The sequence below is a fragment of the Thalia democratica genome, chromosome 1 (genome assembly GCF_965202585.1).
Source record: "Thalia democratica chromosome 1, ktThaDemo2.hap1.1, whole genome shotgun sequence".
In the NCBI taxonomy this organism is placed as follows: domain Eukaryota; kingdom Metazoa; phylum Chordata; class Thaliacea; order Salpida; family Salpidae; genus Thalia; species Thalia democratica.
In genome coordinates this window covers 2,375,664-2,395,523 of record NC_139165.1, presented here as the reverse complement: position 1 = coordinate 2,395,523, position 19,860 = coordinate 2,375,664, and the positions used below count along the sequence as shown (strand labels likewise).

Below are 19,860 nucleotides of genomic sequence, written 5' to 3'. Positions count from 1 at the left end.
TCTATATGACGTAATAAAAGCTGATTAACCTACAAATGCGCTAGTAGCCGTTAATCTGGAAATTTATACATCACTCATCAGTAATTTGAACTTTACTTTTTACCTCAGCGAACCTTATCATTTTAAATTGAGCAAAACAGTTACTCAACTTTAAATATTACAAATTGCAGCTATTGATCAAGATATATAATGAACCAAAGAATTATGAAAATTGTTGTAGTTATTCAACATAGAATGTGATTTAATTTAGGACATTATTTCAAAATTCTATATAAGGTTTAATTCAAAAAAGTTATATAAAAATGAATAAAATTAAAACTGTTTAGTAATTAATCAAACAAATAACCTTCAATCTAGGACCGGCTTGATTAAGATCCCACACACTCAACTTGGAAGCTTCACCGCCGACCAAAAGCGTCTGATTGTCGTGAAGTAGTTTGCAGCTTCTTATGTACGAGTCGTGGTGCAAGCAATCGAGCGTTGTGATTGGCTTGCTGACGACAGATGCCGGCTGCTGATTGGTTGTTGGAATGTTCCACATTTTAACACTTCCTTTACCTCCGGTGTAGATGTGCTTGTCTGTTACTGTTACCGCGCATACAACCTATAAGAAAATAAAAAATATTAAAATAAATAAAATATGTATAATAATAAACTGTTTACTGTAACTGCGCATACTATCTTTTATGAAGTTGATTTAAATAAAAAAAAAATTAAATATTTATAGCATAAAGTAACAACTAGATTAGGTCATTAGGAGCCAAGCTGTTTGATAAAGTGGTAAAAATTGTGTTAACTGATTCTAAGCCATTAAAATTGTATATCTATTGTGAATTTCAACTTTAATTCGGGCTATTTTTATTCTTGTAACTGTGCTTTTCAGTGTTAGAAAAAAAAAAATCAGTAAATTGAATGTTGATTTTTTTAACCACTAGCTGGATTAATACCTGTTTGAAGAGGGAAAAATAAACATCCTGAGTTGTGTATTCACAATTGAATTATAAACTAATTTATGTGTATTCACAATTATTTGTTTGTAATTTTTTTTTATGTAAATGAAACTAACTAGCTATACCAACCTTTAGAAGATTTTTATCAAAACATATTATGATGTAGTTTATAGTAACCATATAGGATTTGTATAAGCAATCAAACTTGGTTTGAATTGAGTTCAAATACTGGTTAACCCTTTATTTTTCCATTTAATAAGCTACTACTTTTACAATTCGGAAACAATAAATTTAATAATGAGGTTAATTGTTAGTTTATTGATTATTACACTAAATAGTAGCTAGTACAATTATTTATTAGGAAGTTTATTTTTTTATTCATGGGTTCAAATACTAATAAAAACCACAATTTTCTTTGAACTTAACAATTTAATTCAAAGTTTACCTAAGCAAACTAGTTTTTTAACTTTTGTATCGGATATTTGACCCAATTGGGGAACAATTTAAAAAAAGAAAACTATTTCAATTGTTATTTGTATGAAAAACTAACTAGAAATGTACAGACTAAAGTTTAAATACTAATATATTTTTTATTTCTTTCATATATGCAATAATTTATTGACTTTATTTTTCCCAGACTACTTTTGTTGATTCACACGTCACAACGAAATAAAGTAGGAATAAAAAATATTAAATTTAAAAAAGGAATAAAAATAATAGAGCTTTGAGGAAACATAATAAATAAAAGCTATAAATTAATTTGATGACAGTTCAAAATAACTTTATAATAAATACTTTTACAACTTTTTTATTTTAAAAGTTGTTTACTAGTAAAAACCATTAAAAAACAAAATTTTCACTTTCTTCAATTTAAAATAAGATGATTTATATTTTACATTAAAAAACTAATAATATACGCTAAAATCAATTTAGCATGGCGAATTATGCATAACATATTATTTTCTAATAATGTTTTTAAATAAACATTTACATAATATTTCTTATTAAAGAGGTTTGCAAATTACAAAACGAACTGTTTAAATATACATATTTATCAAGTAGTTTGTCTAAAAAATGAGTTGTAGAACATTTTTTGTTACCTAGGTTTATTTTATTAATACTTAGAGAAAAATAATAATAAAAAAGGCAAGTGAAATTATAATAAAACTTATATTAAAAGTTTTAATTTACAATTTATATATTTACAACAATTCGAATGTAAATTGCCAAAAAAGCTTTGAACTTTTTATTTTTATTTAAAAACTGCTAATTCCTATACATTGAACAGTTTTTTTTTTCATTTTCAAATTCAAAATTTACAAAGTAATAAAACTTGAATATGCTAAAGGTAATAGTTGTTTATAACTGCTCTTGATATAACTTGAAAAAGTTTAATTAATTGAATTGTTTCAACAAGTACCTACTAAGTACCCACCTCAATAACCAACTATTTATTGAAATTGTTGTTGAAACTGGAACAATACAATTTTTGTTATACAAAATCTAGTTTGCAACTGTTTTTGTTGTTTTAATAAGAACCCGCAATTAAAAATATTAAAAGTTTAAATATTACAAGTTTTTTGATAACAAATTGTTAGATTTAATTAAACCGTCTTGAAATTATCCTATAAATTTGTATTTATATTTTTACAAAACTGAAAATCAACAAAATACAGAATAAATATATGATTATAGAGTTTGTTGGAAATCATAGTATATAAAATATTTAGCTATTATACCTAGACTTTCGAAGACAAAACTAAATTGCTTAAAGGAATTCAGAAACTTATGAATTTTTAAAAACAATAATTTATTCATTAAATATTTAATATAAGCAACTTAGTGGTAATATAACTAAACTGGTGGAAAAGTTTGAATAAAAACAAAGTTTTATACATAATCCTAATCCTATTTTTTTGCTTTTGAAAAAGTGGTGCTATAGTTTTATAATGCTATTAAATGCACATTAATTATTCAAACAGTTCTCTAAAGGGCAATTTAATTATAACGTTATAAGTGGAAGCCAATAAGTTATAAGTTTATTACAATACAGTTATTTAAAAAATGTTTTTTGTGATTACCTTATTGCTTAAACTTAATGTGCTTTTTATGTTTTCTTTTGTGAGCTTACTTCGTAATAGAAATTTAAAGAAATCAGATAGTTACATGATTTTTTTTAATGAAATTCGAAACGCATTTTAGTTTTGAGTAACCAAGAAGTTTAGGATATATGTCTTACAGAATCTTAAATAATGTAGACATTAATTGTATTATACTTTATTTAATCAACACTAGCTTTAAACTGCATGTAACTAAAATAACTGTTTCTAATCGTTTGTAAGATCTACTTTTTAGCTATAAAATAAATACAATCCAAATTTAATGAAACTAAAGAACTTTAGCTTAGAATGATATTTTCAACTTTAATAATGTCAAGTGAGTAAATTTTTTATCAGTTCAATCATGGCATAGTATTCAAAATTTTCTTTTCACTTTTTTTTAAAAAAGTGGCTGTAAAACAGAAATTAGCAACAACGTTGTATACTACCGTTAGTTGTAGCAAAGTATTCGATTTAATCGTTATTATATGATAAAATTACACTTGTACAAACAATAATGTCATTACTGGTTTACTTAAATAGAATATCAATACTAATAAATACTTAAAAAATAAAATGTTATATGGCAGTTTATATGTAGCAAGCTGTTAATTCTTCTTTACCAAATACATTTATGACTAAAAATTCTATATAAACTAAATATTTGAATAATAAAACATGAACATACCTCGCCATGCAAAAGTGTCATTATTGGTTTGCAGCCAGTAGGAATGTCACCACCAGCCATGTAATCTGGGGGAAATTGAAAAGGTTTGAATTCACCGTTGAAACCGCTCTTGTGAAATGAGTACGGTGTTCTGTTGTCAAAAAAAAATTGTTAACATGTAGTTTGTTAAAATAAAGTAATTGTTTGTTAATCATAGTATCGTACATTCTGTTGGTAGACAAGTGTGAATTATCATGCTAATTAAGTTTTTGTTAAATCAATTTGCACGGGTATTAAAAGGAAATATTAAGGGTACTGTAACGCATAAGCAAAACACAAGAAGTTGCTTCTTATACAAACATGATCCAATGAACTGTATCAATAAACAAACATTATCAAGGGTCTCCCAAAATGGGTCATATGGTCCCCTAGATGCAATTACAGAAATTTAAGGGGCGGTTAAGTAGTTAAAGTGTTACAGGGGGTTATGAAGTTATAGTTTGAAACTTACACTAGATATGCTGGAGTTGATGACGAACAGCAAAAAAGATTTTCGGTTTATTTAAGGGTATAATTGACACTGAATTTAAGACAACACTTAAGTGATAAACAAACATACATATATCTTTACTACTTGAATATTATGCAAAACAAAGTATTATCAAACTATCTCATTTTAAGGACTTCTTTTATGTGGATCAACAATATAATACTTCATAATATATAAACATATATATTTGAAACATTCATTTTTAAGGATTAAACATAAATAATTAACTCAAATATTAGTACTAACTCATTCTGAGGGCTCCTCATATGTAGGTGGTGTTGTAAGTCAACATTGTTATATTTCATTCCACTATTTTGTTGGTGTGGGTAATTGTAATGGTTTGTCATGTATGGAGAAATTCGATGCCTCAATTTACTATTAAGCGCGGTTGGTTGCATTATACCTGAAAATATTTATTTTTTAATAATACCAAAAAATATAAGGTCAATCCTGTTAATATTTAATTAATAATAATATAAAAAATATAAGGTGAAATTCGATGCCTCAATTTACTATTAAGCGCGGTTGGCTGCATTATACCTGAAAATATTTAATTAATAATAATGATAAATGTATGTATTAATTTACTGTTAGCTGAAATTTTCATAATTAATTTTTTTTATAAATAAAGAAAAATATAAAGTGAAATTATTCCTTTTTTAAAATTTATTTCCGAATAATGTAAACAACTATAAAATGATATTCGATGTAAATAATCATTTATTAACAATACATAAAAATAAATGGTGAAATTCGAATTTACTGTTAAGAGCTATTCGCTGAACTATTTCAGTTTGAAAAGTTTTTAAGACTTACCTGTGTAATTATTAGCGACTATTAGAAATTAATATAATCAAAACATTGTTTATATTCTAAAAAACAATAATTTCTCTATTTAAAAAAACATATTATTATTTAAAGATGTTATTTAAATATAAATATTAAACTTCTAAAATAAAGAATATACAATACAATTTACAAAAATAATTATAACAAACTAATCTTACCAGAATTATGATCTGGGTTGATTGTTGGATTGTGCACAGAACTGGGTCTTGATGCAATCGAGTTATTTGTTCGCGGTTTAGGTGAAATTCCCTAAAAAAAAATAATATTTTGTGGATTGAATGCTTTTTATGATTTAAAATGTTCAGTTTAGTTTTTAACCAGAGTACTAATAACAGTTTTTTAAAGAAAGTACTTTTAACTTAAGAATCATATCACTTTTTTATATATACAGATACTGTATTGCTTTTGCTATAAATTTAATATCCATAACCCAAAATTAACTTTAAGATATACTGTATTACATTTTTTAACAGACTAGATAAAACAAAATTATTCTCAAAAACTTTTATAATTGAAAAATAAACTAAAAACAAATAATATTTAGAACTTAATAATAACTGGTTACCTATTTTACAAAAACAACTATTTTTAGTTACAATTGATTTTACAAACCTCATTAATTTTATTGTTCAATACTTCCTTCTTGGGGCTTACAGGTGAGTTTCTGGTTGTGGTTGGAACATTTTGGGTGCTTGAAGTAACTCTGTTGTCACGAGGTGATTGCCTATATAAATTGAACAAAATTTCCAAAATAATAATAATTTATTATATAAATTGAACAAAATTTCGAAAACAATAATAATTTCTTATATAAATTGAACAAAATTTCCAACATAATAATAATTTCTTACATAAATTGAACAAAATTTCCAACATAATAATAATTTCTTATATAAACTGAACAAAATTTCCAAAATAATAATAATTTCTTATATAAATTGAACAAAATTTCCAAAATAATAATAATTTCTTATATAATTTGAACAAAATTTCCAAAATAATAAAAATTTCTTATATAAATTGAACAAAATTTCCAACATAATAATAATTTCTTATATAAATTGAACAAAATTTCCAAAATAATAATAATTTCTTTTATAAATTTAACAAAATTTCCAAAATAATAATAATTTCTTTTATAATTTGAACAAAATTTCCAACATAATAATAATTTCTTATATAAATTGAACAAAATTTCCAAAATAATAATAATTTCTTATATAAATTGAACAAAATTTCCAAAATAATAATAATTTCTTATATAAATTGAACAAAATTTCCAACATAATAATAATTTGTTATATAAATTGAACAGAATTTCTAAAATAATAAAAATTTCCTATATAAATTGAACAAAATTTCCAAAATAATAATAATTTATTATATAAATTGAACAAAATTTCCAACATAATAATAATTTCTTATATAAATTGAACAAAATTTCCAAAATAGTAATAATTTCTTAAGGGCATAGGAGGGGGTTTAGACCCTTTTTTGGATTTCGATCTTATTTTATATAGTTTTTACTAAGCTACAAAATGCTTTTTACAGATTTAAAAAATTCAAAATAATTTTTGAGATATAGCCGGTCAAAGTCAGAGGCAATAATAGGTTCCTTATGGAAGGCAAAAAACAGTTTTTTTGTTTATTTATTATATAAAATTTTATTATTTAATTTTTAAAAAACCTCTTCGGACAGAATTTCCTAAATATATCAAGGAACATTTCCTGAAAACTTGAGGTAGTTATTTCAAAAAACGTAGGAGGAGATAGATTTTTAGTGATTACTAGTTATTTGCTGTTTTAGTTTGCGCCTCCCTTAAGAAACCTGTTGTTGCCTATGACTTTGACCGACTATATCTCAGAAATTATTTTGATTTTTTCAATCTGTAAAAAGCATTTTGTAGCTTAGCATAAACTATATAAAATAAGATAAAAAAAACCAAAAAAAGGTGTAACCCCCGTATGCCCTTAATATAAATTAAACATAATAATAATTATTTATATAAATTGAACAAAATTTCCAAAATAATAATAATTTCTTGTATAGTTTCAACAAAATTTCCAATATAATAATAATTTCTTATACAAATTGAACAAAATTTCCAAAATAATAATAATTTCTTATATAGTTTCAAAAATATTTCCAACATAATAATAAATTCTATATAAATTGAACATCATTACCAACATAATAATAATTTATTATATAAATTGAACAAAATTTCCAATCTAATAATAATTTCTTATATAAATTGAACAAAGTTTCCAAAATAATAATAATTTCTTATATAAATTGAACAAAATTTCCAATGTAATAATTATTTTTTAATATAAATTGAACAAAATTTACAATATAAAAGCAACTTCTTATATAAAATTAACAAAATTTTCATTATAAATAGATGTTGATATAAATTGAATATATTTTCATACATTTTATCAAATTAAACCAAATCTTGGTCAAAAAAGAAAAATTCATAGAAAACTTTCAATTGTGTTTGTTTTATTTGGGTAAGTTGTAACTTAGTTATTATTTAAAATTATTCAAAGCTAACACAATAAAGTATTTCTTATTCTTAAAATTATTCACAGAAGTAACAGTTATAATACTATGTAAATAATAATGGAAATATTTTATTAGAAAAATATTCACAATACAACAGTTATATTCAGTCTAAACTATAACAGCAATATTTTACTGTAAAAATTTCACAGAAATACAATAGATTTTTAATGGCAATATTCAAACAGGAAACATTTTACTACCTACTCAATAAATATAACAAAACCTTTTCAATATATGAAACTATGTTCCACGTTTTATTAAACCATAAAATTAGTTTTATAATTTAAATTATTATTTTATTTGTATGTTTAAAAAACTAGTTGTTTGATTAACTTTGTTAATTTTTGTTTTAATTTTGTATACATCCTTACATTATTTATTCTCTTAAACTTCAATATAATCTAACTTGAAATACTCAATAAAGTTATTATGTTTTCTTTAAAAAAACTTTTTTTAACAACTTACTAGCTTAAGACAATAACATGTAATATGAAAACACAACTCAAAATTTCCATAAGCAACTTAAGCGAAAACCAAAACATAAATTATTAATTTTTAACATTTATTAATTGAACTAAATAAAATTAGTTACAAAAGAGTTAACAAGCAGTGTTGCAACAACTAATTTGTTGGCATTGCATACAATCGTACACTTAATAAGCAGTAACAACACATAACCACAAAATTACCACAAAAGATTAAATAGATTTGTTACAAAAGATAAGCGTTACATCTACGTGAGTGTATGTTTCAACTTAGCAACTTGTTGTAAGTAGATTTGTGTGCTTATACACGAAATAGAAAATAGACATTTTGACTGCCTCATTTATTTCTACCACAGAAGATCAGGTAGATTTGTCAGAAGTTTGTATGAAGATTTATTGATTGTACGTGATTTGGTGAAAGCTCAAGATAAATTGTTACAAGTTTAAAGTTTGCATCAAACAATAATCTTCTTTTAATTGCTTTACTGATTATAAATTTACATGTACAATCATAAGTGATTTAGCTTTTTAATATAACAGATTAGTGATGTACCAAAGATTAATTGCTAGATCCATGTTCTTGTGTTTTGATTTAAGCTCGATAATTTTTTGGCACCAAAACTTGTGTATGCTTAAATAGGAACAACAAATAACCACAATCACCACAAAAGATTAAATAAATTTGTGATGTAGAAAAGTTTGTATGAAGATTTATTATGTGTACGTGCTTAAATATTTGTTTAACTTGTTACAAGTTAAAAGGTTTTGTATCCTTTATAATGTTATTTAATTGCTTGTTTGAAGTAACTTAATATGCTAATTGTGTTACCTTTTAAGATACATACAGCTTGTATAAATTTCTTACATTATAGACTTGTAATGTACAAATATAATATTTTATGTATTTGGTAATTACTTGCAAGTTAGTATTTGTTTGAAGTCTGTATTTAGACAAATTTTAGTTAGTTTACTACCTCAAAGACTGAAGAGATTTTTTTAAAACATGATGATATATTAAATGTATGTGCCGAAATATATCTTGTATATTTCATGTGCTAAGATGTCTTAACTGGTAACAAGATAAACGGCTAAAATCACTAATTGCTAAGTTTTTTGAAAAGTAAAGTGTTGAAATTGAATTTAAAAATATAAAACATACCAAATTGTAGTATTATTTAATAAATAGTTTATAAACCTATTACATGGACTACTTTGTTTAGAAAAATTTATAAATTGTTATTAGTAAAAAGGTTGGATTTTATACTAATCTTCTTTTACTTGCTTAATTGATTAAAACTTGTTAGATTTAATCTTTTGTGATAGATAAAGTTTGTGTAAGATTAATTGTTTGTTATCAGTTTTCCTGTTCAGTGTGTTGTGCCAATTTAAAATTATCTTTATTCGCCTTCCAACTCAAGAAGCAATTATAATTCAATTAAATGTGTTACCAAATTTTTACCACACTAGTAATTAGTGGTGGATTAATGGTTTTTAAGTGCGTAGTTTAAAAACCAAATAATTACCAAGCTATATTTGTTAATTATGGAGTTTTATTAACATAAAATTTTGTGTTTTCATGGGCTTAAAATTAATGAGTTTGAATTTCTTTTTATGAATTTTTTCAAACCTCTAACCTAAATAAAATCTTTATTCCAGTATTAAAGTTGTTATTTTTTTGCTTTATCTACTATTAATGTGATAATTTATAGCTAATGATTCTAAAATGTACAACTCAAAAATATTTTATAAAACGGTTTTAAACAGACATATATTTTATATAAAATGTAGTGATTAAAAAAATTATTCATTTTTAAAACGTTAAAAAATTCTTTAAGAAAATAAACTACGAAAATCCGACTTAATAGTTGAAATAAATTGGATTACATCAAAAAGATTATAATTATCGTGAGTAATTGGTGATAACGACCGAGATAAAAGTTTTTAATTGATTATACACTTATTAGAGGTGCGACCTAATTATTTGCAAAGATTTCAATATTTTGTTTGGTATACAAACTTAATTAGGTGTGCGATTGCATAAATATGCTCTGTAGTGAATTATTCTCACTAAAATTTGTTGGATTTTTTTTTTTAATAATAATTTAGTTTTAATTGATGGAGGATTTAAACGTGTAAATTCTGTTGATATCAAAATAATTATATAAAAATATTATTTTGTATGTACATATTTATGGCATTAGTAATTAATTAAGAGTGATTTTTATTATAAATGATCATGAATTTCGCGCTTTTAATTTAGATTTCTCGGTAATCTGTAATTTATTTTAATTAATAAAGGTTTTAACGTGTAAAATTTGTTTGTATCAAAATAAAACAGTTTATTAATTAATCTTCTGTCTTTGCAAAAATGTGTGAAATCAGTAATTTTTAATCGAATGTTTTTTATTTGATGTTGAAGATAAAATACTTTTTAATGTCACAATTAAAGCCATTAAAAGTTAGTAATTACCTGTTTAAAACTTCATAAAGATTTGACCGCAGATATATATCTGTATATATTTTTCATGTTGATGAAAATTATTTTGTTACAATTTATTTTTAATTTGAAAGTTGAACATGTGTTTATGATAAACTGTAAAGTAAAGTAAGAAAGTTATTTATTTTCTATGCAATTAATTCTTAAACAAATAATTAGTAATACTTGATTAATCTTTATAAAGATTTTTGCCACAGATACAAATATATTTCTTTTTTATTGTTGGTGAAGTATATTTTTATAATTTATTTCTTATTTAAAAGTTTTGCTTGTATTTATGCCAATTTAATTAATATTTTTTGTGATTGTTTTCGTTATAAACAATCAATTATTAAATTCAGTGAGTTCAATTTTATTTTATAATTAAATACATTTCACCTTTCAGACTGTGTAATTTTGAACTGATAGCTAAAGAGTTTAATAATTTTATATGCAATGTTTTACTTGTATTTTAGTAGTATTTTAAGAATAATTAACTTATAAATTTAAGTTAATTAATAATTTATTTGTTTTGATATTTTATCATGATTTTGTTTAAAAGTAATGTACCAAAAGTTTGTTTAAGTGACAATTAACAAAACAGTCAAACTAATTTGTTTGATTATTAAAAGTTAGTAAACAATTTTATTAACTTTACATGTGATTTTTCAACATTTTTAGTTGCTATTTACTGATATTATAAGACAAACCACAAAAGTTATTTACTTACGTTAGTACTTCTACTGTCGCTATTTACAGTAATCTTCATGTTTGCTTAATATATTGGCAAACATCACATATCAAGAGCTTTACAAAAATCATGTTTCAAATTACTATAATTCTAAATACACATTTAACTTTACATACAAGTTTGTTTTGCAAAAGATAAAAATGAAAACAAAAACATTATATATTTTAAATTTTAGGTAAAACAACAAATTTATTGCTAAAATCAAGTCAATAGTATGAAGATTTTTTTATTTCTTGTAAATTTCATTGAAATGTTTATTATTTATAAACAATCTCTAAATTCTTATTTTTTACAAACAATATAAATAAAACTAAATGTATTTACAAATGATTTAAATAAAAGTTATTTATTTATTAAACAATCCACCAGAAAAATAAAATGAAATCACCAAATGTTAATTCATATCACTCATTTGAATAGTCAACAAACCACATAAAAGTTAAAGTATTACCAATATTTTTATTAAAGTTTGTTTGTAACAGTTTGAAAACGAAAGTTATAATTCATTCTAAATTGTATGAAGTAGTTAAATAATTGACAATGATAAATAAAAGCTGTTAGATATCAATCTGTACAAGTCTTTTATTTATTTTTATAAAGCTTTAAACCTTTTAAGCTTTCCCCGACTAAATAAAAAAAAGTTAACATTAAACAATAAACAAATTAATCAAAAAAAAAACTTTTAAGTATAAAATGTTATAAATTAGATTTAAAAGCATAAATAATTGTTTCAATTATGAAACAAATTAATTTGTACCGCTTTTAAAGCCCAAAAATTAATCAAAATTCAATCTTAATACTATTAAATAACGTTTAGCTAACAAAGTGGTTTCAATAAAAATCAAACATGAGACCACAAAAAATAAAATTTCAAATTTACTTAATAAAGTCAACTAAAATGTTTGTACAAAATTGTATGAGGTGATTTAATACGCCTCTTTAAGCAAATACATGTTTGCAAATATAAAATTTGGTATTTGTTTGCTGTTCACCACAATATTTGAACATTTACACTCAATTTTATATTGAATGTATATGTAGGTTTATATACCTCTTTACATGTTGGAAAACATTTTTATTTTAAATGAAGGTTTTTAAATTTACTGTCACAACAATTTTGTGTTAATACAACTGGTATTAGCTTTTTTTTTAATACTTGTACTACATTTAAGTTTATATATATCTTAACAATTCACGTTTTTAAAAATGATTAAAAGTTTTCTAATAAACCTGAATTTGAATCATTTAGATTTAGACCATTAGAACGTGTTATTTACTATAACTTAAAAAGAATGTTTTACAGGTGTTATTTGGTCAATACTACACAATTCAAATTCGATTGAAAATATTATAATAAACCTAAATATTAAAAAACACTTTTTTTTCTATTTCAAAGTTTTATACAATAATTTTACAGTTGGTAACTGATAATTTATTTTTTATTTTTATTCACTTGCATGTATTACAATAGTGGTAAAACACCTAACATGTTAACACAACACGTTTTTCATTTATATCATTAAAAATTAATACATTTTATAGCGTTTTATATATTTGACAATAAAAAATTTTGTTTTATTCGTATGAACGTGTTATTTATATAAAATAAAGAGAATATTCTCATAATATTTTATTACCACTACACGTTTTTAATTTGATTGAAACTATATTTTATAAACCTTGATATCAACGTAACCACTTTTATAATATTTACTACTTAAATAGTTTATGTTTTTTTAAAGAACTAAATGATTATTTACACTTGAAAATTTAAATAGCACACTCGTTTTAGTTTTTGTTGAATACTTATTATCTTTTAGAGTTCTACTATAAAATTCAAACTTCTTATTACTAAAATGAACTTTAACATTATTTTAATCAGATCAAAATATTTGAACAACACTTGTATATCATTGACATTTTTTTACAAAAAATTTTTAGATAAAACAAGCATGTGGTTTTAACAATACTCTAACCGACATTGTTATCATTTAATGTTTATAACATAATTAAAATCAGATAAAAATATCTGATACAAGCTGACTGGTTAGTGATAAAAATAAATATATTTTATATTATTACAAAACAAGCGCACATGTGAAAACAGCACGTTTTAACATGTGCAGATATTATCTACAACAATATTGTTTTGAATACTGAACTTTTGTGTTCAAACGTTTTCATGATAAGCTGATTACAATAAAGTTGATATATTTTTCAATAATTTCAAAGTGGCACGTATTCATCAGTTATGTGTGAAAATTATGTTTGATTTGTCATCAGTACATTGTTGCCAACAACACTTCATAAGTATCGAAACAAATCTCGTAAAAGTAATACTTTTATGTATTTCTGAATACAATTTTAGATTTTTAAAATGTTTTTAGTACTGACTGATGAAGCTTTACAAAAAATTAACAACTTATTTGTAATTAAAACAACTCTAGAGCTAATTTATAAAAACACATAATAAACTACAATTTTAACTAGCACATCAAATAAAATAACTATACATTATTAATATACATCAATATATCTATAAGTCCTTTATATTCTTATTAGTGATTTTTTTATAACTAACATACTAGTACATTAATATTTGACATCAATTTACCTTTCTTGCTCGTTTATTTTCTTGTTAGGGGCTTTTTGCTGGTCGTCTTCAACGTCAACTATTACGTCATTCGCGTCACTGTGGTCGCTCACCGACTGTTAAAACTTTTTAATAATTTCAAAGTTTTAATAATAAATAATATATATAAATTAATAAAAATAATCAACTATTACGTCATTCGCGTCACTGTGGTCACTCACCGACTGTTAAAAATAAAAAATAAATAATTTTTAATGTATAGGAAAGTAAGACTGTTCAAATCATATTTCGACGTAAACTAAACACCGAGGTCCATTACCGATTGTAAGAAAATATGTAGTTAATTTGTAATTAAAATGAAAGAAAAAAAACAACATTTGTGAAGTTTAATAAAACTAAATACAAAGCGTATAATTATTAATTACGGAAATAATTAGTTTGATGACCAGAGGTAAGATAATTAAAACTTATTAAGACTTAATTCAACGTAATAATTTAAGTTATGTGAATAAAGTTTACTTGTAAACAGTATTTAATTATGTCTTTTGTTTTTATTAGTCTGCAAAGGAAGTTATATCAAATTATTTAGTAATATTATTTATAATTTTTGAACTTAAACATGAGTAAAATTAATGAAATAGTTTTTTTTTATCAGAGCCAATAGGTACCTTAAACTATTCTATTGGAGTTTTAACAATAAATTTTTTAAAGAGCTTCACAGTTAAGGAGCCTTTATATAATTATGACAAAAGTTAAATTGTTAAAAAGTTTATTACTTAAGAATTGTTTCATGCTAGAGCGATGATCACAAATAAACAAGTAAACAAACTATCAAGTTGCAACGGACAAACATTTTATATAGTTTCAGATTAGTAATTAGTTGTTAACATTTAAACTATTCCCCTACTTTGACAGTTTCTTATTAAAGTACTTGCTATAAAGTTAGCTAGTAATTAATTGTATTACTTTTTTCATTTATATTTGATGTATTGATGTTTGTATTAGTCTGGAAAGGAAGTTGAAATTTCAGTTTTTGAACTTAAAACATGAGTAAGACTAATAAACATTTTCATTTTATCAAAGAGAATAGTATTATTTAAACTGTTCACCTATTAAATATTTTAAATAGTATTAGAAACACTCAGTATAAAGTTGCAAATAGTTGTACTGACTACTTATTTTAATTATATTTGATTTATTGATGTTTGTATTAGTCTGCAGAGGAAGTTCAATTTACTGAATTTGGCCACAGAGGTTACATATTGTAAAGATTAAACAAGTTTAAATTTTGAAAGTCAGTTGTTTACTCATCATCTTTTATTAATAAAAACATTAACATTATTTTAGGTCAGAACATTCAAAACATCAAACAAATCAATTACAAATAAGAAATCACTTTTATATAAAACTTTAAACATTTTAAAAAAATCGTAAGCACCTTTAACAATTTTTTAAATATAAAGTCAGTTATTAAAACAAAATTGCATTTATACTGTTTATAACCATACTAACACTATACAACTTAAACCAATAATAAGTTGTCAATTAAAACTCAAGTACGGTGAGATTATTAAATTAATCTCGTTTTAATGGATTGTTTGTAGTCTAGAGTGACCAACTATTAGTACCGCAACATATTATAATATTTATTATTGGAATTCCCATCAGGATTTTTTTGATTGTTGGCAGTTGGAATTAACAGTTAGTAAACTTTATTGCACTTTATTATAGTTTTATACTATTTCTTTTATTTTAAGTAAACTGCAAATCCTTTTTTTTTTTTTGTAGTTCGAACCTTTACAAAAAATTTACAACTTTTTTTATTTAGTTTTCATTGAAAACTATTTTTGACAACCCGAAGGCAAATGAATCACTTTTAATTAAATTTATTCAATTTAAGGCTATTTTTAAACTTACTTAAGTAAACTGCAGTTCTTTTTTATTTTGAAATTTAAAGTTTAAAAATTAGGCCCAACTTTTTAGATTTTTTTTCACTGAAAATTGTTTTTTGACAACCTCAAAACAGATGAATCACTTTTAATTGTGATAATTTAATCTAATTCTATTTTTAAACTTATTCGACCAATTTGATGATTAATACTACTGAAATTTCTCAAGCTTTAAAATAGTTCTTACTGCCAAACCGGTTTTACATCCTTTAAATAAATACTTCTATAATGAATAAAAAAATTAATGTTTTAAATTTGTTATAGCTTTATCTTTGATCGAATTTTTATATTTTGATATGACCTTTATTTTCCATACTTAAAAATTACCAATTTAAACTGTTAAAAGTTATGAAAACTATAGTTGAAACAAGTTTATTAATTTTGAAATAATATCCAAGGACAATTATTGAAATTTTTAATACTATTATCATATTAATACAGAAAATATTATTGTGTCTACCTTGTAAAAAAACAAAACTGTTACTTTTACATTCTGTTTACATTCTTAATCTCTAATAATTGATGTATGTTTTAATTAAGCTCTTTTTAAGTTCATTTAGTATTCAGAACATTTTCAGTGGCGGTTTTTTAAACAATAATTAATTTTTGAAAAAAAAAACATTAATTTCTTTAATTTTTACAACAATTTTACTTTCAATAAGCTTTTTACTTTGTTTTATTATTTTCTTTCTATTATTTTTTTTAATTATCAGCAGCGATTTCTTATCTGTAAACTTTCCAACATAAACTTGTCATTTTAAACTGATTGATTTTATATACTTGGAACAACTTTTTATCTTATCTGTTTAATTGACACAATGTAATTCGCTGAAACCTTTCCAAAACAGCTTTTAATAAGTCTCACACAAAAATATTTATTTTTATCAACTTTATTGATGTTTTGGTTTTTTTATCATGAGAAAAAATCTTTTTAGACAAATATAATTGTTAAAATTTTGCCAGCTGATGTAGACTGTGAACATGATCAAAATAATATTTTGTTAAATCTACAAAATACTTTTTAGATACACAAACTTTCCAAGTCTTTGAAGTTATTTGAAGTGAAAAAAAGATTATCATCAATAATTTAGCATTTGCTATACCATCTTTGCTTTAACAGCTGTATACGTTTACAAAAAAAATTGTTTTGATAGTTTTTGTTTCAAAAAGTTTAAGTTTTTAAAAACTTTTTAAAAAAACTAAGTGAGATATAATTAAACAATTTTATTTGAGTGTTCCAATTTTTTTATCAATAAATAGCTGGTTATAAAAAAAAGTAATTAATTATACATAACTATCAGATGTTAAATTTACAAATATATTTTCACAAAATACTTGTGTAAATGTAGTTGTACAGTCATATAATATAAGTATGAAATAATTTATCATTTAATAACTCACTTTAGCATCATCAGTCTTCAAACGTTTATTATTTGGTGGATTCAGTGAAGTTTTCTTTTTATCATTTAAACTTGTTGTTGATATGTGTGGAGATGCCGAACTCTAAAAAATACTTATTAATAAATCAAAACTATATTAAGCTGGACTCCGTTATAAAATATTAAGTTTTGTATTGTTTTTAATGGTGATAAAAATAAAGTTTGTTTAATAAAACTAGATATAGAACTTTTTAAACTAAAAATAAGTTTGTTGGAAGGTTTGGTCGACCAACATCAAATTATACATGTGTAATATAAAATTAGTGGCTGAAATAATAAAAAAGTTCAGTCATTAAGGTTAAGTAAAATACATTTGTGTAAGTTACAAAAGTTTTTAATTTTTTCAGACATTCAACTTTGATATTTTTGAAACTTGAAATTTACTTCTTTACTTAATATTAAAAGTAGGACAAATTATATTAAAAAATATATTATAAAACTTTAATAAACTTTTGGATACTTTTTATAAAAAAACCATGTTATAAAGTTATAAAATAATTCTTAGAAATAAAAGATAAAAGTAAGCAAATGTTAAAGCAACTAGGTTTCTAAGTTGTTTTAAGTCTAAAATTTTAAAGTTTAAATTCGGAAAACATTAAACCAAAATAATATTTTTCTATATTTAGGTTTTTTATTTACTCAATATACAGTTTTAAAACTACTAATTTTTCAATCAGAAAAAATAAACGACAATAAAATAGTTTGAAGAGTAAATTAATAAACAGATACAAGCCTTTGATACAATAAGAAACTTTCAATTAAAATACTCAAATAAAAACTGACAAAGGAAATTTTTCAAGTACATACTTAATGTATAATACAGCCAAGCTTTTAAATAACTACATTACACAAATTAATAAATCTTTTTTAAATAGTTTATATTTTGTACATTACTTCAATTAAGCTTGCATATTTTTTAATTTATGTATTTTAATTAAATGAATGTTTGATCAAACAAAATTCGTCAAGAAATTTCAAGTGTACTTATATTAAGCACTACTAGAATGACTCAACTGTATAAGTGATTCAATTCACAAGAATATTACCTTTAATAAATATATATTATTACTGGTACTTTAATTGATATTTTTTAGTTATTTTTACTTTTATATAATGTGAATTAATTAATCATTTAACTACATTTACTTAATTAAAACAATGACTTTTTATGGAAAAAGTTCACAAACACAAAACAATTATAATGTTAAACATACGATATTTACCCAAACTTTTCAACGTTTTAATGGAATTAAAATTTAAATTGAAAAAACAAAAATATTTAAGATAGATAAAAACACCAGTTTATTTGAAATAAGAGCATTTCTAATATAAAATTAAAAACAAACTGACATTTATATACACTTTTGTGTAAAAAGAACATCAAAGTAAATAGAATTTGAAACCAATTGCAGTAATTTAAAAAACGCTTTATACCAAAAAACATTGTGAAAAACATATTTCAAAAAACAACATTTACAGCAAAATATCCGCCTCAGAAAGTGTCGAAAAACCACACTACAGAGAAAAATTGCAACATACAGCTTCAAAATACAAGAGACCGCAACACTCACAGCGAAATACGCGACTCAGAAACCACCGTGTCAAAATGTTCACCGCAGAGAAAATTGAATCGTTTCAGGCGCACATTTGAAAAACAAATTCATATAAGGCACATATGAGACTCTCAGTGGTAATTAGATTAGAGCTCGCATGTGAAGCTTTCTAATATGTGAGCGTTTGTGTGATTCTTATTTTTATTGATCCAATTACATATAGCGTGCTGACGTGCTTATTTATTATGAATGATTTTTGAAAATTTTTTCAGTTTTTTCAACAATATGTTTAACCTTTCTTGCTACATGGTAAATGCTTATCGATCGGTTTTCCTTTTATTTTGAAAATTTTACGGTATTTCGCAAGTTTAAAAAAGAAAAAACTTAAAATTTCATTTTGCAAGTTGCAATTATTTGATTAAATAAATCCTTGCCTACATAAATTAAAGTTTAGAAACCTAACATTTAGAGATTTTTTAATTTTAATATTGTTTTTATTGATTTAAACATGTCATGTTAAAGTTTGCGACGATTTAAATTTATTTGAACAACTTGTTTTGAATTCGTCGAAACAGTTCGACTTGTTTTAAAAAGTTGTTTAAAACAACTTCGATGTAAAACAAATATTTGCCAAATGAATGTAATATTTGACTTTTACTAACAATATTTATTCAATTTTCTTTACTCATTTAAAACTGAATCTTTTTGATTTAATTTTAATAAATGAGTGGTAATGTATTAAAAGTGTTTTTTCATGTATCTATCTAAAAGTTTTATTTTGTAAGATTTTAATTGAAAGCAATTTAGATTTAAAATATAGAAAAAGTTTTTATAATTTTACAAGTATATATACACTTGATGAATAAGGTTTCGGAGTTTAGACTTTTCTGAAAGAAATATCAAAAAAACTTAAACTAAACAATAAATTAC

General features: G+C 23.1%; 1 protein-coding gene across 3 annotated transcripts in view; it reads right to left on the bottom strand.

Moving 5' to 3' along the window:
* Positions 1-19,860, bottom strand: part of LOC145844275 (transducin-like enhancer protein 4) — a 58,801-nt gene that overhangs the window by 15,199 nt on the left and 23,742 nt on the right. For 2 of the 3 annotated variants that reach the window (XM_082951694.1, XM_082951763.1), the window contains exons 9-15: positions 17,340-17,441; positions 14,011-14,105; positions 5,728-5,839; positions 5,274-5,364; positions 4,513-4,669; positions 3,738-3,867; positions 347-604 (exon numbers count right to left, since the gene is read on the bottom strand). In XM_082951694.1, the coding sequence (XP_082807820.1) occupies positions 347-604; positions 3,738-3,867; positions 4,513-4,669; positions 5,274-5,364; positions 5,728-5,839; positions 14,011-14,105; positions 17,340-17,441 (945 nt within the window). The remainder of the gene's footprint in view (positions 1-346; positions 605-3,737; positions 3,868-4,512; positions 4,670-5,273; positions 5,365-5,727; positions 5,840-14,010; positions 14,106-17,339; positions 17,442-19,860) is intronic. The other variant, XM_082951836.1, reaches the window with a different exon arrangement.